This window comes from Schistocerca gregaria, chromosome 3 (genome assembly GCF_023897955.1).
Source record: "Schistocerca gregaria isolate iqSchGreg1 chromosome 3, iqSchGreg1.2, whole genome shotgun sequence".
NCBI classification, from domain to species: domain Eukaryota; kingdom Metazoa; phylum Arthropoda; class Insecta; order Orthoptera; family Acrididae; genus Schistocerca; species Schistocerca gregaria.
In genome coordinates, this window is record NC_064922.1 from 160,723,862 (window position 1) to 160,750,763 (window position 26,902).

Here is a 26,902-nt window from a genome sequence, read left to right on the forward strand (position 1 = left end):
TAAATCACCTAGTGCTCAGAGCCTTTTTTTTTTATAATGTCAGTTAAAAACTTGATGTTCTGCCCTTCGACCTGTCTCAAGTTTCTGTTATTTTCGCGCTGTCGTTTCGTGAAATCCCGATTAAGTCTGTGCAATACATACGTGAAGTGTCTAGACTGCTCGGAGATGAAGAGGTACAGGAGAGTAAATCGTGTTTGAACCAAACCAGTCGGAAAGAATGAAGACGGAGAGGAGGCAAAAATAATCGATCGAGACGATGTTCTAGCGCCCGCTTCTCTCCACAACCACGACAATACCTCCGCTGTTGTGTGTGCGCGCGTGCTTTGTAGGACATGTGAGGCGACCTTGATAGTGCTTCAGCGCGTGTGTTGTAAACCGTACCACAATCGGATGCTTGGCCTCAAATCGAATTAAAACGTATTGAGAGCGTCGTGGCGGCGTCGTAATGCGTTTAGGGGGTCGGCCGGGCTCGGTGATGAGCGTCCGGCGGCGGTTCGCGTGATGTGCTGTCGCAGCGGTGAGTCGCCTGCGGCGAGGGAAGCCCGAAGGCGGCGGCGGCGCGCGGCTATAAAGGCGGCGCGCGGCGACCCCGGCGCCCAGGTGCGAAGCGGCTGCGGTCGACTTTGCTCGCTGCCTGCTGCCCGCTAGCTTCTGCCTGCTGTCTCTGCCACTCCCAGACTCTGCTCACACACTCACCCCACGCAGCAACACATCGCCGACTCGCCACCATGGTGAACACCACTGACTTCTACCCGGTGCCAGCCGCCATGGCCTACGAGAGGTAAAGGACGCAACTTTATAAACCCCACTGTTGCTCATCACCGTCTGCTTCGTCCCATACTACGCCTACATGGAGACCCTGCCAATCACACTGATGTGCCTGGCAGAGTGTTCATAGAATCACCTTCTAAAAATACCACAACTTGCAAAGTAGGTTAGAAATCAGATTAGTAATAAAGAAACTTCCTGGCAGATTACTGTGTGTCGTACCGTGAATGCACTGTAGTTCCTTCTCTAGATTGTCGCACAGATGACAAAATCGTAGATATCGAAATAGACGACAGAGTGATATAGAAACAATTAAAATTGCTCAAAAGAGGAAAGGCCGCTGGACGTGATGGGATACCAGTTCGATTTTACACAGAGTACGCGACGGAACTTGCCCCCCTTCTTGCGGCGGTGTACCCTAGGTCTCTAGAAGAGCGTAGCGTTCCAAAGAATTGGAAAAGGGCACAGGTCATCCCAGTTTGCAAGAACGGACGTCGAACAGATGTGCAGAACTATAGACCTTCGTTACAGGATCATTTAGTAATTGCGGAAGCGTTACGGAGATGATAGATAAACTCCAGTGGAAGACTCTGCAGGAGAGACGCTCAGTAGCTCGGTACGGGCTTTTGTTAAAGTTTCGAGAACATACCTTCACCGAAGAGTCAAGCAGTATATTGCTCCCTCCTACGTATATCTCGCGAAGAGACCATGAGGATAAAATCAGAGAGATTAGAGCCCACACAGAAGCATACCGACAATCCTTCTTTCCACGTACAATACGAGACTGGAATAGAAGGGAGAACCGATAGAGGTACTCAGGGTACCCTCCGCCACACACCGTCAGGTGGCTTGCGGAGTATGGATGTAGATGTAGATGTAGATCTATATCTCTAACGTCGATCAGTTGTAGAATTTTGGAACATGTATTGTGTTCCAGTATAATGACTTTTATGGAGACTAGAAATCTACTCTGTAGGAATCAGCATGGGTTTCGAAAAAGACTGTCGTGTGAAAGCCAGCTCGCGCTATTCGTCCACAAGACTCAGAGGGCCATAGACAAGGGTTCACAGGTAGATGCCGTGTTCCTTGACTTCCGCAAGGCGTTCGATACAGTTCCCCACAGTCTTTTAATGAACAAAGTAAGAGCATATGGACTATCAGACCAATTGTGTGATTGGATTGAAGAGTTCCTAGATAACAGAACGCAGCATGTCATTCTCTATGGAGAGAAGTCTTCCGAAGTCTTCAAAACTTCAAGACCCAGTCTTCAAGAAGGGTCGTCGAGCAGATGCGCAAAACTATAGACATATATATCTGAAGTCGATCTGTTGTAGAATGTTTTTTGCTCGCGTATCATGTCGTTTCTCGAAACCCAGAACCTTCTCTGTAGGAATCAACATGGATTCCGGAAACAGCGATCGTGTGAGACCCAACTCGCTTTATTTGTTCATGAGACCCAGAAAATATTAGATACAGGCTCCCAGGTAGATGCTATTTTCCTTGACTTCCGGAAGGCGTTCGATACAGTTCCGCACTGTCGCCTGAAAAACAAAGTAAGAGCCTACGGAATATCAGACCAGCTGTGTGGCTGGATTGAAGAGTTTTTAGCAAACAGTACACAGCATGTTGTTATCAATGGAGAGACGTCTGCAGACGTTAAGGTAACTTCTAGCGCGCCACACAGGAGTGTTATGGGACCATTGCTTTTCACAATATATATAAATGACCTAGTAGATAGTGTCGGAAGTTGCATGCGGCTTTTTGCGGATGATGCTGTAGTATTCAGGGAAGTTGCAGCATTAGAAAATTGTAGCGAAATGCAGGAAGATCTGCAGCGGATAGGCACTTGGTGTAGGGAGTGGCAACTGACCCTTAACATAGACAAATGTAATGTATTGCGAATACATAGAAAGAAGGATCCTTTATTGTATGATTATATGATAGCGGAACAAACACTGGTAGCAGTTACTTCCGTAAAGTATCTGGGAGTATGCGTGCGGAACGATTTGAAGTGGAATGATCATATAAAATTAATTGTTGGTAAGGTGGGTACCAGGTTGAGATTCATTGGGAGAGTCCTTAGAAAATGTAGTCCATCAAGAAAGGAGGTGGCTTACAAGACACTCGTTCGACCTATACTTGAGTATTGCTCATAAGTGTGGGATCCGTACCAGGTCGGGTTGACAGAAGAGATAGAGAAGATCCAAGAAGAGCGGCGCGTTTCGTCACAGGGTTATTTGGTAACCGTGATAGCGTTACGGAGATGTTTAGCAAACTCAAGTGGCAGACTCTACAAGAGAGGCGCTCTGCAGCACGGTGTAGCTTGCTCGTCAGGTTTCGAGAGGGTGCGTTTCTGGATGAGGTATCGAATATATTGCTTCCCCCTACTTATACCTCTCGAGGAGATCACGAATGTAAAATTAGAGAGATTCGATCGCGCACGGAGTCGTTCTTCCCGCGAACCATACGCGACTGGAACAGAAAAGGGAGGTAATGACAGTGGCACGTAAAGTGCCCTCCGCCACACACCGTTGGGTGGCTTGCGGAGTATAAATGTAGATGTAGATGTAGAAGTAAGAGTGATTTCAGGTGTGCCGCAGGGGAGTGTCGTAGGACCGTTGCTATTCACAATATACATAAATGACCTTCTGGGTGACATCGGAAGTTCACTGAGGCTTTTAACGGATGATGCTGTGGTATATCGAGATGTTGTAACAATGGAAAATTGTACTGAAATGCAAGAGGATCTGCAGCGAATTGACGCATGGTGCAGGGAATGACAATTGAATCTCAATGTAGACAAGTGTAATGTGCTGCGAATACATAGAAAGATAGATCACTTATCATTTAGCTACAAAATAGCAGGTCGGCAACTGGAAGCATTTAATTCCACGAATTAACTGGGAGTACGCATTAGGAGTGATTTAAAATGGAATGATCATATAAAGTTGATCGTTGGTAAAGCAGATGACAGACTGAGATCCATTGGAAGAATCCTAAGGAAATGCAGTCCGAAAACGAAGTAGGTTATAGTACGCTTGTTCGCCCACTGCTGGAATACTGCTTACCGGTGTGGGATCCGTACCAGATAGGGTTGATAGAAGAGATAGAGAAGATACAACGGAGAGCAGCGCGCTTCGTTGCAGGATCATTTAGTAATCGCGAAAGCGTTACGGAGATGATGGATAAACTCCAGTGGAAGACTCTGCAGGAGCGACGCTCAGTAGCTCGGTACGGGCTTTTGTTGAAGTTTCGAGAACATACCTTCACCGAAGAGTCAAGCAGTATATCGCTTCCTCTTACGTATATCTCGCGAAGAGACCATGAGGATAAAATCAAAGAGATTAGAGCCCACACAGAAGCATACCAACAATCCTTCTTTCCACGAACAATACGAGACTGGAATAGAAGGGAGAACCGATAGAGGTACTCAAGGTACCCTCCGCCACACATCGTCAGGTGGCTTGCGGAGTATGGATGTAGATGTAAATGTAGACTCGAACTTCGCGGGCAAGTGCTCTACCATCTGAGCTACCGAAGCACGACTCCCGCCCGGTCCTCACATCTTTACTTCTGCCAGTATCTCGTCTCCTCCCTTCCAAACTTTACAGAAGCTCTCTTGTGAACCTTGCAGAACTAGCACTCCTGAAAGAAAGGATACTGCGGTGACATGGCTTAGCCACAGCCTGCGGGATGTATTCATATCAGCGCACACTCCGCTGCAGAGTGAAAATTTCATTCTGGCTCATTCAAACTCGATTGTTCATTTTTGCCAGTCAGCCACTTCCCCACATTTAGCGATTTTTACGTAAAATGTCCGCTTCAAACACAAATGTCTTATTGATCGCTATTCACGTATGCTCAAGTACAGGTAGTGTACGTGACTCTAGGTCGTTACAGTGGTGTCACCTATTAAAAGTTAGTTAATGGCTGTATTCGGAGTATGTGCAGGTGCTTGCGATATACACTCGCTTCCCTCATTCAAGTTACAATTAGTATCACCGCTTTGTATTTGGCGTCAAGGATCATAATCATGTTCAGTTTGGCCATGAGCTGGCAATAGAGCCCAGTGATTCGTCTTTTACATCGAAACAAAAAATAACATGAAAATATTTTTTTTAAAAGTTGCATACACTGCTATAAGTGCTGTAAATAATATATGTATACAGTGATCGATAAATAGTTCACCCAATTGTGAAACAACCATCAAAGGGTAAAGATGTCAAGGCACACAGCAACAGTACCTGCTGTAATACAGTTTAATTATTAGTGCTGCTGGTGATGATTAAGGGTCTAACAATACCACCACTTGCAAAGTAGATTAGAAATCACTTGCAAAGTGGATTATAAATCAGATTAATATTGTTGCTCACGGAGCATATGTTCGCTTTATCGGGTAACAACAAGGTTATTGACTGTGGATGGTATCGTCAGAATGGAAATAATGAAGTCACTGTAAAAAAGTCATTAATTTTGGCACTTATCTTGAATGGATTCCCACAAGATTTCGTCGAAGTTGTTATGGCTCATCTTGTTGATTCTAGGGTGATTCCACTTTGACTGCTAGAAGGTCCAGATCTGTATTTTAGCAATATCTGAAGACCTAACAAATGCGTTTTTCAGGAAATTCTTAATGATCAATCCCAGATCAGAACAATGGTATGGTAGAAATAATTTTTGACTAGGCGTTCACGATCCACATTTTTATTAATCTTTTGTAAATTCACATATACTTCTTCTTAATTATCACCCCATCAAGAAAACAGTTTTGTATCAATCTTCATATATTTAATTTCCACTTTAACCAAACACAAGACTTGACTGTTCTTTCACAAAGTGAAATAACAACCTCTGCGAAGTGAAACAAAGACTGCTCTGTGCGCATTCGCGCCAAAACGCTTACAAGTAAGTCAAAGATTATGACAGGCTCACAGAAATGAATACACACACGAACCATATCACAGTAATATATCGATACATCGGAGTACCTATACATTAATAAAAGCAAATGTGAGTATTGTCACGAAAATTTTTTTTACACTTATCGTGTAACCGAAGTTTAACGGATTCCTTTCAGCACTTATGTGGATGACCTCACACTTTTCATTATTTGAGGCCGATTGTCAATTTTCGCAAGATACAGCTATCTTTTCTAAATCGTTTTGCAATTTGTTTTGATCTTCTGATCACGTTACTAGATGATAAACAGTAGTATCATATGCAAAGACAACCTAACAGGGCTGTTCAGATTGGCTCCTAAATCAAATAGATAAGGAACAGCAAATGAAATGAAATGAACGTATGGCATTGTTGGGCGGGAGGCCCCATTCGGGAGAGTTCGGCCGCCGTATTGCCTCTATAATTGATGCCACTTCGGTGACTTGCGAGTCAATGATGATGAAAGACACACAACACCAAACCCATGCTGGGAATCGAACCCGGGCCCCCTGCGTAAGAGGCGGTAATGCTACCACTACGCTACGGAGGCCGACATAAGGAACAGCAGAAGGCATATAACACTTCCTTTGGGAACGCCAGAAATCATTTCTGTTGGTGACTTTCCGTCAGTTACTACGAACTGTGACCTCTCTGACAGGATATCACGAATCCAGTCATATATCTAAGATGATATTCCGTAAGCATGCAATTTGATTACAAGGCACGGTGTGCAAAGCTTTTTGAAAATCTAGAAATAAGGAATCAATATGAAATCCCTTGTCGATAGCACTCAGCATTCCGTGTGAATAAAGAGCTAGTTGTGTTTCACAAGAATGATGTGTTCTAAATCGGTGTTGACCGTGTGTCAAGAAAGCGTTCTCTTCGAGGTAATTTATGACAATGAAAACATTGTCTAAGTAGGCTGTACTCTTTTTGTTATCTATGTGATCGGGAAATTTCAACCTTGGGTCATTTTCAAGCACGTGTCTTAAGCATGAAAATGATACAGAGTTGAAACTGGCCGATCGCAAAGATAATAAAAAAAGTACACCCTCTTGGACAATGTTTCCATTCTTGAAACCAAATTAGTACGTCCGTCAGTGATGATCCGTAATTATCTAAGATTATTTATGGATCTTTCAACATCCATTGCATTTGATGTTGCCAGGTGCCTTATACAGCGTTGGATGATCGTATTAGTTTACTTTCTATCTCCGTCATATTAGGCCCCATTAGGTTTAGTACGTAACAGGGTGTAATTAGTATGTATGTTGTTGTGGAATAACCTGAAGATACCATTCATTAACGCGAAACTGAGTGTACATTAATCTCACAATAAATTACGATTTGCAGCTACAAAGAAACTCTTCAATTTTTGGAAGTTTTTATCACAAAAATTTGAAAAAATCTTTTAGTTATACTGAAATTAAGCCATTGTAGCGTTTTTGTCTACGTAGATTGTATTTGAATGTTTTGCTACGTCGACATGCGCGCTTTATGTAGTCGCTTATTCGGACCCTGCTCAAGATCTTGTCGCTCAGACTTACAATCTTCTTCGCTTGAAATGATTGGGCCAGTACCGCACTACAAATTACATAAATAAAAGAGTTTTTGATAAAAGGGGCCCTCATATCCCTGCTGCCCCAAATTTCGTCACCCCCTAGGAATTTTCGGTTTCCACAGTTGGTAACAAATGTTTAGATGCCCGTTCATGCGTGGTCCAAGTCCATTATATTGTTGAGAGAATCTGTTGTGTGCAGCACGTGTAGCTTCCGCGTAGAGGGAATTAAATTTTTGATGCTGGGTGAGTTAGTGTAGCAGTCAAATCAACGGCCTTCAGTTTCTAGTGGGAGCACTGATTTGTGTTCAAATATTGGGCTGCATTTCAGTTATATAGTTTCTTATGTATAATCGCTATAATCAAGGATTTAGTCTATGCTGCTGCAGCGGTCACTACAATGAATCTGGGGATGTTCGTAATTTCGTCCCCCGTGCAGTTTCTATTTTGGTCCCGGGGACGAAATTTGCAACTGCCGTTAAATTGATGTTATTTGCTGTTTTGCTTTTTTTCACAAGGGAAATCAAAAGCAGAGGGGAGTAAATTCGTTGCACGACGTGCATGGATTGTTTTTTTTGAATTCAATAAACTTTACCAACAGCCGCACCTCCCAAGATATTTTATTTTATTTGGAAAGCAACCAGTTTCTGAAATTCATATTTTGCCATCTTCAGGCCCCATACCTGACTCATACGAAAGCGTGACAGCAACTGAGCCCACCTCACGCTTTCGTATGAATCAGCTGCACAAGGATTGGGATTCACGAAATCCAGTTTTATGGCGCTATACGATAAGCTCGTTGCGGCCTGAAGATGGCAATATGAATTGCCCGAAACTGGTTGCTTTCGAAATAAAATAAAATATCGTAAAGTGTACGGCTGTTGCTAAAATTTATTGAATTGAAAAGTACGTACCAGCCGATGTACCCTGGCCATAATGGACCAACAGAGATTGCTTATTTTGTTGTTTTGAAACATGCTTTTCATCTACATAGACATACAAATTCGTAACTGACACATCGTTAGACGGCTGAAAAATAACTTGAAATTTTTTTTCATTTATGGCCTTTCAAGTGATTTACAACAGTGAAAGTGTGTGGTGATGTTACAGTGGAAAAATACACTTCAGTTACTTGTACTATTGAGAATTTTTATGGTTGACAAAATTACGAACTTTTGTATTACTGTTGTTGGAGTGTTAATGTTTGTATGAAATACTGGCTTTAGTATGTTATACCAGTGTAAGTGTAACTTGCCAGTAAGAAGAAAAGTTCCTATAATAATATATCGGAAAACTAGTACCTGTTAAGATATACTTCAATCTGTTCTCTCATTCCCATCTGTCTCTTACGTAGAAGAAGACAATAGGCAGAGCTGCATATCCTCTAGCCCTTTGTCGCAGTGAGTCGCGCACTCTCTCAAATACAGCTGGCTCCATTCGGGTTGCGTCGCATATATTGGTTACATGCTCCTGTAACGTCTGCACATTGTTGACGGGTGCCTATTGTCAGAAATCCAACGATTCGTTTCCCGTGGACTGGGAGCGCATTCTACTAATCGTCCCCGACAAATAAATCGCTCGCAGAACGCTGCGGTGAAATAGGATGCATGGAAAAGTGACTGGTGCTACGTCCTACATAAACTACAGTCATTGCCTTCCTGCAAGGGTAACGTTCTCCAAAAGCGCTGGTAATCCATACCGCACAAATCGGTGATATGCTGCATCTGTGAAACTGTTTCTTGAAGTGTATGGCCCTGTGAATCTGTTACGAATATAGACTGATACCGAAGCAATTCTGATGACTCTCCTCCGTTACTGCTCGAGGATTTGCGTCTGCTCACACTTGCGTATTGTTATAATTCTGTATGCAATCTCTTGTGAATCTTGCCTCATCCGTAAACACATTACTATCCGCAAGTAAAATGGCGGATACCTCAACAGGTATTGGTTTCCGGACATATAATTACAGCAAGTTTTACTATGGTTTTTGTCAGTACTATCCCTGTACGAATATTTTTAAGCACGTTGTGCACACTTGTACAGATGACTCAGTGCAACTAGAATAGCATCACCCGCGTCCTCAGACAACAATAAATCAAAGGTCACATTTCATAAAGCGTGATTACATTGCTATCGTAATTCATTGTTATCGTAATTCATGGAACTCGTGTAACTGTGTCCGAACAGTTGTTTGCATCTCGGTGCGGCCACAATGCAACCGCCGTCCATTATTGCAGAGGCGCGTCGCATACTGTTATATGAGACATGAAAAATTACATCACTTTGCAATAAAATACATATTCTGCTAGCGAATATCACCAGGCTGATAGTAAAAACATGTAAATGTTTCTCCTGGTGCGAAACACAATGCCATATGCTCTCAAACGTTTCTCTCCTACCATCTTTCCCTCCATATCTACAATCCGCAATCCACCGTATAGTGATTGGCGGAGGGTACTTTCTGTACTTTTATGTCCCAGTTAAGAATTGGTCACAGAAAAAACGGTTGTTGGTAAGCCTTTGTATGGTAAGCCTTTGTGTGAGCTCGAATCTTTCAAGTTTTACTTTCACTCTCATCTCGTTAGATGTACGTTCCAGGATGTAATGTGCTGGTCGAATCCTGTAAGAAAGAATTTTAATAGCAAACCGTTCCATTTTAAATCGTTCCGTATGCATACTAACAGATATTATTAGTAATATAAAAGTTTATTGCCATCTCGGTCACAAAGTACTTCTATTAATATACGACCGGTTTCAGTGTTGTATGTACCGTCATCGGATGTAAAGTGCTTGGCTATGAATATCACGTCAGCGTGAAATACAGTGCCATAAGCAGCATTTAAATATATGTTATACTGATAAGATCGTGTGATCGTGTCGGAAATAAACTTTTATTCTCCTAACAGTACTGCCATCGGTACATCCGTGTGATGCAGTCACCATTACTCCGCCATATTTAATGGATTTGACTGTTTGCAGTGATACTTTTATACAACGGAGTTCGATTCTTTAAAGAATCGGGCATTTCTGGGTGGTGATTTTCCTCTAAAGTTTAATGCGGGAAAGTACATACAAAAAAAGCGAATAGAGGTGATTTCACAAAGCGTCTAAATGTGAATGTATGGTATGGGTAATGTCAGACACATTAATGTTTATTATGTGTATAGGGTGCCAAACTTAGTAGATTAATAAACTTTTTGTGACTTTGTTACTTAAAGTAGACAGTACAATGACAGGTCATCAACTTCATAATTTGGCTTTACAGCGCTGTATGTTTATATTAACCACTTCAGTAGAAGCTAAACACCAAAAAGTGCATAACAAAAGTCCAGATTAGTCCTCTCAACCTGTCTGAAGAACTGCAGATATCTGAAGACCACAGATTTGTTCCGAAATAAGCCGTGGCAATAGATAATGAACATCTTTAAATTTTCAATTTATTTATTTACTTGTATGTGATTTTGCAAATTCCTTATGCTATCGTAGAAGCAAGACCATTCGAAAGTTACTGGCAAAATAGCTTTAACTTCTTGCCTTACGTATCTTCCACATATTTTCTCATTCTCATTAAATATCTTACTCTTCCACTGATGTCTTGATTTCGCTTCCAGTGATACGGAATACACCACGCCACACAAAATCTCATCTATATGCTCTCTGCTCTTCTGGCTGGTTGTTCCGCAGTGTTCACAATCAAGAGCAATGCTCACATTGTTCATTTTTCTGAGGATTTGTGCGTCGCTCTCCGTGCGATCTTCCCATTATTTCTCATAATCACACCACACAGATACAGAAGCTAAGGTAAATACCGGGTGACGAAAAAGTCAGTATAAATTTGAAAACTTAATAAACCACGGAGTAATATAGGTAGAGAGGTAAAAATTGACACACATGCATTATTCCTCGACTACAGCTATTGTTGAGGAATGATGGTGGACATATTGATTATTTCCTGTAAAAAACATCATCTTTGCTTTGTCTTACTTTGTTATGCTAATTATTGCTATTCTGATTACATGAAGAGCCATCTGTCGGACATTGTTTGAACTTTCGTATTTTTTTGGTTCTAATAAAACCCCATATCATTCCAAGCATGTGTGCCAATTTATACCTCTCTATCTACATTATTCCGTGATTTATTCAGTTTTCAAATTTGCACTGATATGACAGAATGTGTAAATACCGCCACGGCCTAGAATATGAATTTATTCGACTAGTCTATTGATGGGTTTTTAATACCTACCCCTGGAATCCCTTGTATTCCATACTTTTAGTCTTATTGTAGAGATGTTTAAACTGTACTGCTTCATCAGTGGGACATCTTTCATTGTGTAGCGATTTTAATATAATGGTAGTCAGACAGTGAACAGAGATTTCGGCCTTGTCTGTGTACGTTATGTGTAATTTTGCAGTATTTTTAAGTTAAGTAATGGAAATGGTATTTTTGCTAGATATGTGAGGTTTCACTCGCTATGACGGCATGTGATTGTGTCATGAACAGTCACCGCTAGGTAAGACCTCACTTCTTATATTCCATACCTTCAAATAAAGAGTTTATAGTATATTTTTAAATCGTAGTATGAGTTTACTAATGTACATATACTTGCATCTTACAAGAGGGATAGTTTATTATACAGGGTGCTACAAAAACGTACGGCCAAACTTTCAGGAAACATTCCCCACACACGAAGAAAGAAAATATGTAATGCAGACATTTGTCCGGAAACGCTTACTTTCCATGTTAGAGCTCATTTTAATTTCGTCAGTATGTACTGTACTTCCTCGATTCATCGACAGTTGGCCCAATTGAAGGAAGGTAATGTTGACTTCGGTGCTTGTGTTGACATGCGACTCATTGCTCTACAGTACTATCACCAAGCACATCAGTACGTAGCATCAACAGGTTAGTGTTCATCACGAACGTGGTTTTGCAGTCAGTGCAATGTTTACAAATGCGGAGTTGGCAGATGCTCATTTGATGTATGTGTTAGCCCGGGCAATAGCCGTGGCGCGGTACGTTTGTATCGAGACAGATTTCCAGAACGAAGGCGTCCCGACAGGAAGACGTTCGAAGCAATTGATCGGCGTCTTAGGGAGCACGGAACATTCCAGCCTATGATTCGCGACTGGGGAAGACCTAGAACGACGAGGACACCTGCAATGGACGAGGCAATTCTTTGTGCAGTCGACGATAACCCTAATGTCAGCGTCAGAGAAGTCGCTGCTGTACAAGGTAACGTTGACCACGTCACTGTATGGAGAGTGCTACGGGAGAACCAGTTGTTTCCCTACCATGTACAGCGTGTGCAGACACTATCAGCAGCTGATTCGCCTCCACGGGTACACTTCTGCGAATGGTTCATCCAACAATGTGTCAATCCTCATTTCAGTGCAAATATTCTCTTTGCGGATGAGGCTTCATTCCAACGTGTTCAAATTGTAAATTTTCACGATCAACATGTGTGGGCTGACGAGAACCCGCACACAATTGTGCAATCACGTCATCAACACAGATTTTCTGTGAACGTTTGGGTAGCCATTGTTGGTGATGTCTTGATTGGGCACCATGTTCTTCCACCTACGCTCAATGGAGCACGTTATCATGATTTCTTACGGGATACTCTATCTGTGCTGCTAGAAATGTGCCTTTACAAGTACGACACATGTGGTTCATCCACGATGGAGCTCCTGCACATTTCAGTCGAAGTGTTCGTACGCTTCTCAACAACAGATTCGGTGAGCGATGGATTGGTAGAGGTGGACCAATTCCATGGCCTCCACGCTCTTCTGACCTCAACGCTCTTGACTTTCATTTATGGGGGCATTTGAAAGCTCTTGTCTACGCAACCCCGGTACCAAATGTAGAGACTCTTCGTGCTCGTATTGTGGACGGCTGTGATACAATACGCCATTTTCCAGGGCTGCATCAGCGCACCAGGGATTCCATGCGACGGAGGGTGGATGCATGTATCCTCGCTAACGGAGGACATTTTGAACATTTCCTGTAACAAAGTGTTTGAAGTCACGCTGGTACGTTCTGTTGCTGTGTGTTTCCATTCCATGATTAATGTGATTTGAAGAGAAGTAATAAAATGAGCTCTAACATGGAAAGTAAGCGTTTCCGGACACATATCCACATAAGATATTTTCTTTCTTTGTGTGTGTGGAATGTTTCCTGCAAGTTTGGCCGTACCTTTTTGTAACACCCTGTAGTTTATTTGCAATGGCAGTTTCCCTTACGTAAGCATCTTAATTTGAGGACTAGTGTTTTGTTTACGTGCACACGTGCCTGCTTCTTACTTTAAGAACTGGGGTTTCGGCCGTACTTGCGCGAATCCCCATATGAGTGCTGGACAGAGAAAGCTTCAAAAATAATTCCCCGCCGTTAAGAGGATTGCAAGCAGCTCGCGGCGCGCTGCGGCACACTTGTGAAGTTTCGTTTCTGCAGCCGCGGCGTTTGTGTGTGTTGCAGTAGCGTGGGGCTGCCGCTGCTGGGATGGAACGTGCCGACGGAGCACCTCGACCTGGTCCACCCGCACTGGAGGAGTTTCCAGGTGCCGAACAAGTACTGGCACTTCGGACTAGCCTTCGTCTACTTCATGCTCATGTGCATGTCCTCCTTGGGCAACGGCATCGTCCTGTGGATATACGCCACGTCAGTAACCTACTTACTACACGTTTCTCCACATGCACTGTTCTTTTTTTTCTGCAATGGTATTGACTAACTAGGATCACGTTAACAACTTCAGTTCCTCTTCTTCCTTTGTTGTTATTTCCTATTTTTCCAGTATTCCCTCATTTTCCCCCCATGAAGTCTCTTCCTTTCTTCTGTCCATGTTGTTCCCAATTTTCTATTTCTTCTACTTTGAAAGCCTTTCAAATTTAGTATTTTTTTTAAAAACGGTTTCTTTCTGCTATTTCTGATTCTTTTATGTTTTTTCTTTCAAGATCTTTTCTTACTTCTGTAATCCATGCTATTGTCGATCGCTTCTTCCAGAAATATAGTCTATTTCCATCCATTCGGTAGAGATGCCCAAAAGAGGTTAATCTTCGTTTGGCCATTACTTCAGATATTTTCTGTATATTTTTGTAGATCTCCTCATTAATTCTTGTTTTCCAACCATCTGCAGTTTTCATTGCACCCATTATTTTTCTAATAATCCTTCTTTCCAGTATCTCTAGTTAGTCCATCTTATAGTTCTTCTTTAGGCATTCAGATCCATATAAACATTCTGGTCGTACGACTGTGGTATAGTGTTTTGGTTTTGTATTTCTAGATATACATTTGTTGTTGTAAATATTTTTGGTCAAACCATGTGCTTTTTCCATTTTGTTAATTCTTACACCTATTGCAGATTTTTCTAGTCCATTCTGTTTATAGTTTCTCCAAGATATTTAAATTTATTTACTCGCTCTATTTTACCTGTTTGTGTTTCTATGTATTTTGGTGCATTTTTTATATTTGTCATGAATTTTGTTTTTTCAGCAGAAATTTTGAGAGCAGTTCTGTTTGCTAATTTTTCCAGAATGTTTATTTGAGTAACTGCTTCTATCTGGTTTTCTGAAAGTACTGCGAAATCGTCCGGAAAAGCCAAGCAGTTTACCTTAATTCCATTTGTTTTCCTTCCCAGAGTTATTGGTTCAATTTTGTGGTTTTTTAGCTTCGAATTCCAGATCCTTACAATTTTTTCTAGAACACAGTTAAACAGTAAAGGTGATAAACCGTCACCTGCCTAACACCAGTTTTTATTTTAAATGGCTGAGATACTTCTCCCATAAATCTGACATTAGATATTGTACCTGTTAGCGTTTCACGAATTATGTTTGCTAATTTTGATGTAACACCGAATTCTCTAATGACCTTATCTATCGTTTCTCTGCCTATACCATCAAATGCTTTCTTGAAATCTGTAAATGACACTGGTATTGGTTTACTGGTTAACATTCTATGGCGAATTATTGACTTTAAGTTAAAAATTTGTTCTGTACAGGATCTTCCCTTTCGAAAATCACCCTGATATTCTCCTAGTTGTTTGTCTAAAGTATCTACCACTCTGTTGAGGACAATTTTTGATAATATTTTGTATGCCACTGGCAGAAGTGACACTGTTTATATATCGGGAAATATATAGGGGAAATCACGAAAAACCTGTGAGTTTTCTGAACAGTGTAGCTCAAGGAATACGAGTTGTTAACCCATTTAATGCTATCCAACTTTGACAAATCTTTTGGGTACAATTTCTTGTATTGGCCACAGTTTTCACTCTCACACTTTTTTCTGAACTGTATTTTGCGTTGCAAATGAAATCAAGCATGTTAATTATTTACGTGCAGCACAGGTACACATACCTCGAAATAAAAAGAAAGTACAGTAGAAATTTGATTTTTGTTTTGCAAGTTCGGTACAGTATTGTGTTTAAAGTAGACTTTGAGAAAGACTTTGCTGTCATAAATTATGCTTCAAAGAAATTTAATAATGATCATCAAAAGTTTCAGTATTTATAGTTTTTCTTTAAAAAGACTTTAATTTTCAAACTGAAATCATAAGAATGGTCTAATCTTTAGTTAAGTATACTTAAAGCCAGTATACAGAATTGCAGCCTTCTATATTTAATAGTTTTTAACCAATGCGTGCCAAGATATAGAAAAGTGAACATCCGGTTAAAAAAATATAAATAAACTACAACAATTTACAACCTCCTATAACGACACAAAATTTTTAGCATTCTCGGAGACAAAGAACAAATTTTTGGGCTATAAATGATTGCAGCATACAGAAAGATAAAATGCACAAAATATATTAGTTTAGTATTAAGTATTTAGTAGTAAGTGGGAATTTGTGGAGATGGGACCTGGATAAACTGAAAGAACCAAAGGTTGAAGACAGCTTCAGGGAGAGCATTAGGGAACAACTGACAAGAATGGGGGAAAGAAATACAGTAGAAGAAGAGTGGGTAGGTTTGAGAGATGAAATACTCATGGTTACAGAGGATCCAGTAGGTAAAAAGACGAGGGCTAATAGAAATCCTTGGGTAACAGAAGAGATATTGAATTTAATTGATGAAAGGAGAAAATATAAAACTGCAGTAAATGAAGCAGGCAAAAAGGAATACAAACGTCTCAAAATTGAGATCGACAGTAAGTGCAAAATGGATAAGCAGGGATGGCTAGAGGACAAATGTAAGGATGTACACGTGCATATCACTAGGGGTAAGATAGATGCTGCCTACAGGAAAATTAAATAGACTTTTGGAGAAAAGAGAACCACTTGCATGAATATCAAGAGCTGAGAAGGAAACCAGGTTCTAAGCAAAGAAAGGAAAGCAGGACGGTGGAAGGAGTATATAGAGGGTCTATACGAGGGCGATGTTCTTGAGGAAAATGTTGTGGGAATGTAAGAGGAGGTAGATGAAGAGGAAATGGGAGATATGATACTGTGGGAAGAGTTTGACAGAGCACTGAAAGACCTAAGTCGGAACAAGGCCCCGGGAGTAGACAACATTCCATTAGAACTACTCACAGCCTTGAGAGAGCCAGTCCTGACAAAACTCTACCATCTGGTGAGCAAGATGTATGACACAGGCGAAATAGCCTCAGACTTCAAGAAGAGTATAATATTTCCAATCCCAAGGAAAGCAGGTGTTGACAGATGTGAAAATTACCGAACTATGAGTTTAATAAGTCACAGCTGCAAAATACTAACACGAATTCCTTACAGACGAATGGAAAAACTGGTAGAAGCCGACCTCAGAGAAGGTTTTTGGCAATGTTGACTGGAATACACTCTTTCAAATTATGAAGGTGGCAGGGGTAAAATACAGGGAGCGAAACGCTATTTACAATTTATACAGAAACCAGTTGGCAGTTATAAGAGACGAGGAACATGAAAGGGAAGCAGTGGTTGGGAAGGGAGTGGAACTGGGTTGTAGCCTCTCCCCAGTGTTATTCAATCTGTATATTGAGCAAGCAGTAAAGCGAAACAAAAGAAAAATCCATGGAGAAAAAATAAAAACTTTTTCGCCGATGGCATTGTAATTCTGTCAGAGACAGCAAAGGACCTGTAAGAGCAGCTGAACGGAATGGACAGTGTCTTGAAAGGAGGATGTAAAATGAATATCAACAAAAGCAAAACGAGGATAATGGACTGTAGTCGAATTAAATCGGCTGATGCTGAGGGAATTAGATTAGGAAATGAGACGCTTAAAGTAGTAAATTAGTTTTGCTATTTGGGGAGCAAATAACTGATGATGGTCGAAGTAGACTGAATATAAAATGTAGACTGGCAATGGCAAGGAAAGCATTTCTGAAGAAGAGAAATTTGTTAATATCGAGTATATAATATCGAGTATCGAGTGTCAGGATGTCGTTTCTGAAAGTATTTGTATGAGTGTAGTCATGCATGGAAGTGAAACATGGACGATAACTAGTTTGGACAAGATGAGAATAGAAGCTTTCGAAATGTTTTGCTACAGAAGATTGATCCAGATTAGATGGATTGATCGCATAACTAATGAAGAGATACTGAATAGAATTGGAGAGAAGAGAAATTTGTGGCGCAACTTGACTAGAAGAAGGGATCGGTTAGTAGGGCATATTCTGAGGCATCAAGGGATCACCAGTTTAGTATTGGAAGGCAACGTGGAGGGTAAAAATCGTAGAGGGAGACCAAGAGATGCATACACTAAACAGATTCAGAATAATGTAATTTGCAGTGAGTACTGGGAGATGAAGAAGCTTGCACAGGATAGAGTAGCATAGAGAGCTGCATCAAGCCGATTTTTACCCTAACTTTCTACATTAGATAGGGCGCGCTAGATTTGGGGTTGAGATATTTATCACAGTTCAAGTGCACAAGTAATTAACACTAACATGCTTGACCTATGCACGTATTTTTACTGTTGCAACTTCAGTTAATTAATATGACTAAGCTAATGAAATAACGTTGATAATTGAAAACTTCTTTACAGATATTTTACTGCAAAACACAAAAATAATTGTCCCTGTTTCAGTTCGTCACTGGTCTTTCTCACTCGTGTAAGATCAATATGAGATTATAAATCGTCACACGCAGAATACTAGCAATAGGTATTATTTTCATGTTCACAGCTAGATGAAATTTTAATGGTTGGTCTAAAGTAAATTTTATTGTTTATTAGATTTTTGGAGTAACAGTATCTTATTAGTGAAGACGTTCACAGTTTAACTATTCCTGGTTGAAGCTATTATGTTCATTAATCTTCATTTAATCACAACAACTTTATTGTAAGGTTAATTACCCTCAGCATAATCGTCTAGGCACCGAACAGTTCACGTCTAGTGTCCTCAGAAAACATTGTGAATTCTAAACACAGCAGATCCATTTTATAAATCTGCCAAAGAACGTGCATTTCATCACACGCTGCGCACGCTTTTCGTTGTCGTCCAGTACATCGACAATATTTTTACTTTCTGCTTATTCAAAGAGATCAATAATTCCACTAAATACAGACATTAGAATTAAGTGTTACGAACGAGTATCAACGTGGAAGACATAGTACTCTTACAGTTACATTTAATAAAGTGCTTTAGTGCATTGAGCTTTATATTCCAAGTACTAATTAACTTGAAAAACGAATGGAGAGAATAAGCATTTTTCCTTTTAAAGTTTGTATTGAAACACTAATAAACTTAAGATTGTAGGACTGGATGTGAGGATCCTGCCTCCTCACATGCATTTTCTTAAATTCCATTTTTTATTTATTCTTTCAACTCGGGGCTGGTTTACTATGGATTAATTTCACGCTGAGCCGTAAAAGAATAACTATCTCTCTTATCGTCAGAGGTGGTTGATACAGGGCAGTGATTTGCTCTCAAAGTGTTTGTCCTTTTCTAGTTGATCATTCGGATGTTGAACACTAGATCTAGCTGCGTGTAATACACAATATAAAGAACCCGTAAAAAACCTAAGACCTGTTGATGAGCTTGCTGTGATTCTAAAACTGGGTAATGGGACAAGTAAATGTTTAAAATCTTTTTTAAAGTGATTGGTTGAATTTTCCATATAGATCATCTGCTTCGTAAGATTTTACTAAGGTTCTAATGTGGGGCAGTAAATCGGGAGTTTCATTTACTATTATGCACATACACGTGAGACAAAACTCTAACACTGCACTAGATGTTCAGTGCGAAAGACTCTATGTGATTTTTAGCATAGTATGTGATTAGGTATTTATGGCATTTGTAGACTTGGAGAAAGCTTTTGACAGTGTTGACTGGAGTACTGTCTTTGAGCCAGATGGCAGTTATAAGAGTCGAGGGGGCATGAAAGGGAAGCAGCGGTTGAGGAAGCATTTAGACAGGGCTGTAGCCTCTCCCCAGTGTTATTTAATCGGTACATTGAACAAGCAGTAAAGAAAACAAAGAAAATGGCGTACGAATAATGATGGAATGTAGTAGAACTAAATCAGGTGACGCTGGGGAATTAGATTAGGAAGCGAATCATTTAAAGTAGTAGATAAGTTTTGCTATTTGGGCAAAATATAATTGATGATGGTCAAAGTAGAAAGGATATAAAATGCAGAGTGGCAATGGCAAGAAGAAGAAGAGAAATTAATTAAGATCTAAGTCTTTTCTGAATGTATTTGTCTGGAGCATAGCCGTGGTGGAGGTGAAACATGGACGATAAACAGTTTAGACAAAAGAGAATAGAAGCTTTTGAAATGTGGTGCTACAGAAGAATGTTTAAGATTAGATAGGTAGGCCACGCAACTAATGAGGAGATACTGAACAGAACTGGGGAGACAAGAAATATGTGGCACAACTTTGTCAAAAAGTAGATATACCAGTCTCATGAACTTGGTACGAAAAAAACCATTCAAAATTGGAAATTAAAGTTCGCAAGTATAATAATAATTGACCACATCCCTTCGAATTAAAGGAGTACCAGATAATGGCAATTTTAGAAACAAATTGGAATCATTTCTGTTAGAAAGTGTGGTTATGTAATGAATTTATCCATTTTTGTTGGAAATTTATTTGTGTGGCATACAGAGCACAATAATAAATACGACATCCTTATTTAACACTTTCACACTAAGATATTTAGTTTCCAGAGATGAATGAAGTAATTAACTATTGATGTATTGGTTACTGTGCTCTGTGTGCAGGACAAGGTTCCGGAAAAATGGGTGAATGGCGGTGCAAAGCCTTACCGGCACAATCCACAGGTAACGCTCAACACACTTCAGATTAATGTACGTCTGAATATAATGAACCTGATGACACCATGCTGCCGAAAGGCGTCGTGCTAATAAATATTGACAAAAATTGTCTGAAGCAGTAAGAACTATTTCATAATTCTTAAATACGGTCGTTGACCTCAATCAATTCCATACGGCATGGATAAATTTCAGAGTAAGAGATTTGTTGTCACAAATTATTGATAGCGTATAGAATAAGGGTAAAACCACATAGGAAAGGAAAACGTACGATATATTAAATAGGAACTGCCAGTAAATGGCACATATAAAATTTAAATAACAATAATTAAAAATAAATTGTAGCTTATCAAAACTTTGACACATAGCACTAATGTTTCACGATAAAATTTGTTTAATAGTTCTTTATGAACCGTCTTTCGGCTTCTTAGGCAATCATCACATAACTCAGCATTAAATAGAGAGTCCACACAACTTCAGCGAGAGTTCATAGCTGTAAAAAGATTGTTGTACAAAGGTATGTAACATTTTATTAAAATGTCGATACAAAATGTAAGAACAATGTAATACCAAAAGAGACTCTAAACAAATAAATCTCATATTACAGTATAGTTAAATATTAAATCTATATGAATGTATAAGCCGAATATATTGTACAAGTGAATAATGGTGCAGTCTACTATGCCATATGGAAAACTGGTGAATGTGTACAGGTTGGAAAAAGGATTGGATGGGGAGGCAGAAGTCTATCGAATGTGGGTGTAGAACAGTGATAACAAGATTATTGTCTAATGGTGATAGAAATAATGACTGGCTGCTGCTACTTTAGTAAGGGCGGGTACTGGAAATATGTTTGGTCGCTAAGGACCAGGTGTAAAGGTGGAATCTTTCGTATTTGAGTCTCCTATTCTTTCTATGCTCAGTCAGTCTAGTAGTTGTAGCCCTACTTGATTGACCTAAATATAATTTGCCACACAAACTGCAAGAAATTCTGTAAATTACACTGTGTTCCAAAGGTGGTCTCTAATCTTTGGTGTTAAACAAAGGTGGACAACAGTATTCCTAATGTATAAATGTGGAGTACATTTCCTGGATTTTAGATTTCATGTAAGTGCCTGTGAAGTTCTGCCTGCGGTAGACTGATTGAACATGAAACGACTTGGAGAAAGATTCCACCTTTACTGAATATGCTCTGAATGGATGTCATTTTTCGGCCTGTTCGTTACATTCACTAGTTTGTCCATATGACAGAGTATGCTCTGTCATTACACACTTGTACAACATATTTGGCTTACAGATTCATATAGCTTTAATATTCGAGTATACTGTGTAACTTCCCCTTAAAAAAGTTATAAGTAACTGTGCTGATAAACTTCTTACGTTATTTGATTTTCAAACAGCTGAGCAAAACTGAACGTACTCAGACATTTCTCTCTTACTTATTCTGATCATCACTAAACTGACACAGACTTTTTTTTTGCGCAACGCAATCTGACTTTCAATAATCCCTACAAAAGAGTGGCCCTGACTAACAATAACCTATACCTTTATACTTTCCATGAAACACTTACCTTACAAAAATCTTCGTTACTCAAAATACTGCAATACAGCAAGCGACAATACAGCCAGATAAATGAAAGATTCTAACTACTGAGGGCACTAACTACTGATAGGCATAGTTAGAAAATGAAAGATTTTGATAGAGAACAAACAATGTATTTACCCTAATAGTGTTCTCAGTTCATGACATCCAGCCTTACAAATTTACTGTCTCTGACGGACACACGTCCAGTTCGTCCGCGATTAAAACTCTGCCACCTCTCCCCACACATCCACCACTGCGGCTCGCCTCCAACGGCGCAACGCTATGCGCAGTTCACATCCAACTGCCCAACACTACAATACCGAATATTCCGACAATGAGTCCAACCAGCCACAGACTGTACAGCACAGTCAGTGATTTTCATACAGAGCGCTACGTGGCGTTACCAACATAAAAACCTAAATAGCCTATTTACAACTGTAGTATAAGATTAATTGTTTAGAATCGCTTTGGATATTACATTATGCTTTTGTTTTGTTCCGATATTGTCATAAAATGTCAGATATCTTTGTATAACAATCTATGCACTGCCATGAAATCCCGCTGAACTCGTGTGAACTATCTGTTTAGTATTAAGTTATCTGACGATGACCAAAGAGGTCGACGGTTCATGACGAACTATTGAATAAATAATATTGTGGAACATTAATATTGTGTATTCAGGTTTTTAATACGTTTGTGTTCCTCCAAGAACCGAGGGAATATTCCATAAATTGCATCTTTCTGTAGGGTGGGTGCCATTACAGAGAGAGGGGAGGGTAGGGGGAGGGTGACAGTATGTAGTGGTTCGAGGATAACCTAGCAAGGCCGGCCGGAATGGCCGAGCGGTTCTAGGCGGTGCAGTGTGGCACCGCAGGACCGCTACGGTCGCAGGTTCGAATCCTGCCTCGGCCATGGATGTGTGCGATGTCTTTAGGTTGGTTAGGTTTAATTAGTTCTAAGTTCTAGGGTTGTAGGGTTGTATCCTCTCCCACATGTTATTCAATCTGTATATTGAGCAAGCAGTGAAGGAAACATAAGAAAAATTTGGAGTAGGTATTAAAATCCAGGGCGAAGAAATAAAAACTTTGAGGTTTGCCGATGACATTGTAATTCTGTCAGAGACAGCAAAGGCCTAGGAAGAGCAGTTGAACTGAATGGATAGCGTCTTGAAAGGAGGATATAAGATGAACATCAACAAAAGCAAAACAAGGGTAATGGAATGTAGTCGAATTAAGTCGGGTGATGCTGAGGGAATTAGATTAGGAAATGAGACACTTAAAGTAGTAAAGGAGTTTTGCTATTTGGGGAGCAAAATAACTGATGATGGTCGAAGTAGAGAGGATATAACATGTAGACTGGCAATGGCAAGGAAAGCGTTTCTGAAGAAGAGAAATTTGTTAACATCGAGTATAGATTTAAGTGTCAGGAAGTCGTTTCTGAAAGTATTTATATGGAGTGTAGCCATGTATGGAAGTGAAGCATGGGCCATAAATAGTTTGGACAAGAAGAGAATAGAAGCTTTCGAAATGTGGTTCTACAGAAGAAAGCTGAAGATTAGATGGGTAGATCACGCAACTAATGAGGAAGTATTGAATAGGATTGGGGAGAAGTTTGTGGCACAATTTGATTAGAAGATGGGATCGGTTGGTAGGACATGCTTTGAGGTATAAAGGGATCACCAATTTGGTACTGGAGGGCAGTGTGGAGGGTAAGTTCAAATGGCTCTGAGCACTATGGGACTTAACTACTGTGGTCATCAGTCTCCTAGAACTTAGAACTACTTAAACCTAGCTAACCTAAGGACATCACACACATCCATGCCCAAGGCAGGATTCGAACCTGCGACCGCAGAAGTCGCGCGGTTCCGGACTGCGCGCCTAGAACCGCTAGACCCCCGCGGCCGGCTGTGGAGGGTAAGAATCGTAGAGGGAGACCAAGAGGTGAATACACTAAGCAGATTCAGAGGGATGTAGGTTGCAGTAGGTACTGGGAGATGAAGGAGCTTGCACAGGATAGAGTAGCATGGAGAGCTGTATCAAACCAGTCTCAGGACTGATGACTACAACAACAAACCAAGTTCTAGGGGACTGATGACCTCAGAAGTTTAGTCCCATAGTGCTCAGAGCCATAACATAGCACAACCTAGCGATCGGAAACCGTACATATCCTCCCGTTATGGCCAGACATCAGATATATAAATTTCTTCCGCCGCCAGCGTACGAACCCCCACCGTAGAACCGCGCACCTTGTAAAGAGCCTGCAGAAAGTGCAGGTAATGTTACTGAGTACAGTGTTGCGTCGCCTACAGGACCAAGTCGATCCGAACGCCGTCCAACATGTTCATCGTTAACCTGGCGCTGTTCGACGTGCTGATGCTCCTCGAGATGCCGATGCTGGTGGTCAGCTCGCTGTTCTACCAGCGGCCCGTCGGCTGGGAGTTGGGTTGCGACATTTATGCCGCACTCGGTTCCGTCGCAGGCATCGGCTCCGCCATCAACAACGCCGCCATCGCCTTCGACCGGTACAGGTAGGTCAAATGGAGCTCCGTCTTTCTACCTGTTGCTCCCTGCTGCCTGCGAGCGATTCAAGCGGCGAGGCCAGCTTGTACTTCCCGTAATCTCCGCATTGCCAATTGCACTCTAGAGTCTTTCCAAAGTAGAGACACCGGACAGAAGCAGGCTGAGGGGGAGAAGCACCTGGACTGGATGAAGTGAGTTTGGAGACGGCGAGAGCAGCTGACATTTTTGGAGTGCAGTGGCTCTCTCGGGTCATGAGAACGGTATAGAAAGAAGGAGGACACCTGAACTCTGGAAAAATATTGGTAACTTTTAAGGAGGGCTGCGGGAAACATGAACATCAACAAAATAAAAACGACGATGATGGAATGTAGTTGAATTAAGTCGGGTGATGCTGAGGGAATTAGATTAGGAAATGAGACACTTAAAGTAAAGGAGTTTTGCTATTTGGGGAGCAAAAGAACTGATGATGCTCGAAGTAGAGAGGATATAAAATGCCGACTGGCAATGGCAAGGAAAGCGTTTCTGAAGAAGAGAAATTTGTTAACATCGAGTATAGATTTAAGTGTCAGGAAGTCGTTTCTGAAAGTATTTATATGGAGTGTAGCCATGTATGGAAGTGAAGCATGGGCCATAAATAGTTTGGACAAGAAGAGAATAGAAGCTTTCGAAATGTGGTTCTACAGAAGAAAGCTGAAGATTAGATGGGTAGATCATATAACTAATGAGTAAGTATTGAACAGAATTGGGGAGAAGAGGGGTTTGTGGCACAACTTGACAAGAAGAAGGGATCGGTTGGTAGGACATGTTCTGAGGCATCAAGGGATCACCAATTTAGTATTGGAGGACAGCATGGAGGGTAAAAATCGTAGAGGGAGACCAAGAGATGAATACACTAAGCAGATTCAGAAGGATGTAGGTTGCAGCAAGTACTGGGAGATGAAGAAACTTGCACAGGATAGAGTAGCATGGAGAGGTGCATCAAACCAGTCTCAGGACTGAAGACAACAACGCGGGAAACTGTGCCAAAATTATAGGGAAAGAGAGCACCGATGATAGCTAGAGGAGGATTGAAAGAGGAACAAGTCAGTTTAGACGAGGAAGGTCGACAGTGGATCTAACTCTCGTGGTAAAGCAGTTCGAAGAGAGATGCTTTGAAATTCGTAAGAATTTAGTAATGGTGCGCCTAGACATTGAGAGGGCGTGTGGTAGTGTGGAACGAAGCGAGATCCGGGAAACTCTTCTGGAAAGGGGAACTGGACGGCTGACTATGAGAAGCACAACGGAAACGTATCAACTGTGACTTGTGTAAAAGCTGGAGGAGAGAAGACAGGCTGGTTTGAACAGATAAATGGGCCGAAGCAAGGGAACGTTCTATCGCTTTAACTTTTCATCGTCATTATGGATGAGATAATGACAGGAGTGGTGCAGCACATGACTTTAATTATGTAGGGAAATAGGAAAGGAGAAGTTCAAAAAAGACTAAATGTTGGGATTAAGAGGCAGGACAGTATCGGCTGAAATTTGGGCAAAGAATTGTGAAATGATGCTGACAACGATAAATAAGAGAAGAGTAGCGGCGGAAATGTTAGTGGCCGACTACTACAGAAAGTGAGAAGTTTGAAATATGTAGGTAGCGTAATAGAACACAGGAGAATAATAATAAAATTAGTGAAAGTGGACCGTAAGCCCACGGAGAGTGAAAGAAGCTTGGTATGGAGTAAGGAGGTACCACCCTAAAGCAAGCACTTGTTATACTGAGTATATTGTGCTCCAGTATTCACGTATGCATCGGAAATGCGGGTAATGAAGAGAAGGCAGGTGAGCAGTGTATCACCTTACAAAATGCAATTTCAAAGAAGCGTAAAAGGATATGGATACAGAAGGGTATGAGACAGCGAGAGAAATAGTGAAAGAGAAGCCCTTGCAGGAGACCGTAGCAAGGTATGGGCATTATGAAGGTATGGGCAGGCTGAAAGAATGGGAATTGGCAGGATACCGAGACCGACCCAGAAAACAGCAGTAGGAGGCAAGAGACCTAGAGGAAGACTGAGAGAAGCATCTTGGAAGTGAAGAAATTTGCCATTAAGAGAGGAAAAGACTGGGACTGAATGTAAGGAGAAACGTGGTAGGAGGTCGGGGAAAGGTTGTGAGACTTGTGTTCTGAAGAGACACAGTAATGGGATGGAACCTGTAGATGAAGATGCTGATGATGATGATGACGATGGTGAGAATCACGATCGGACGTGAAGGTCTCTCTGGGTGGTTACCCTCTGTATTACTGACACGAGTGGCACCGTGGTTGTAAGATAACTGCACTTGTATTCAAGGAGAACAAGTA

The 26,902-nt window shown here is 40.9% G+C and overlaps 1 protein-coding gene across 2 annotated transcripts in view; it reads left to right on the forward strand.

Annotated features, from left to right (window-relative positions):
* The first annotated feature begins 581 nt into the window (after positions 1–581).
* The window catches only part of LOC126355196 (opsin-2), a 61,460-nt gene continuing 35,139 nt past the window's right edge, over positions 582–26,902 (forward strand). The window contains exons 1-3 of one of the 2 annotated variants that reach the window (XM_050005422.1): positions 582–781; positions 13,737–13,919; positions 24,354–24,572. In XM_050005422.1, the coding sequence (XP_049861379.1) occupies positions 729–781; positions 13,737–13,919; positions 24,354–24,572 (455 nt within the window). In that variant the 5' untranslated portion in view covers positions 582–728. The remainder of the gene's footprint in view (positions 782–13,736; positions 13,920–24,353; positions 24,573–26,902) is intronic. The other variant, XM_050005423.1, reaches the window with a different exon arrangement.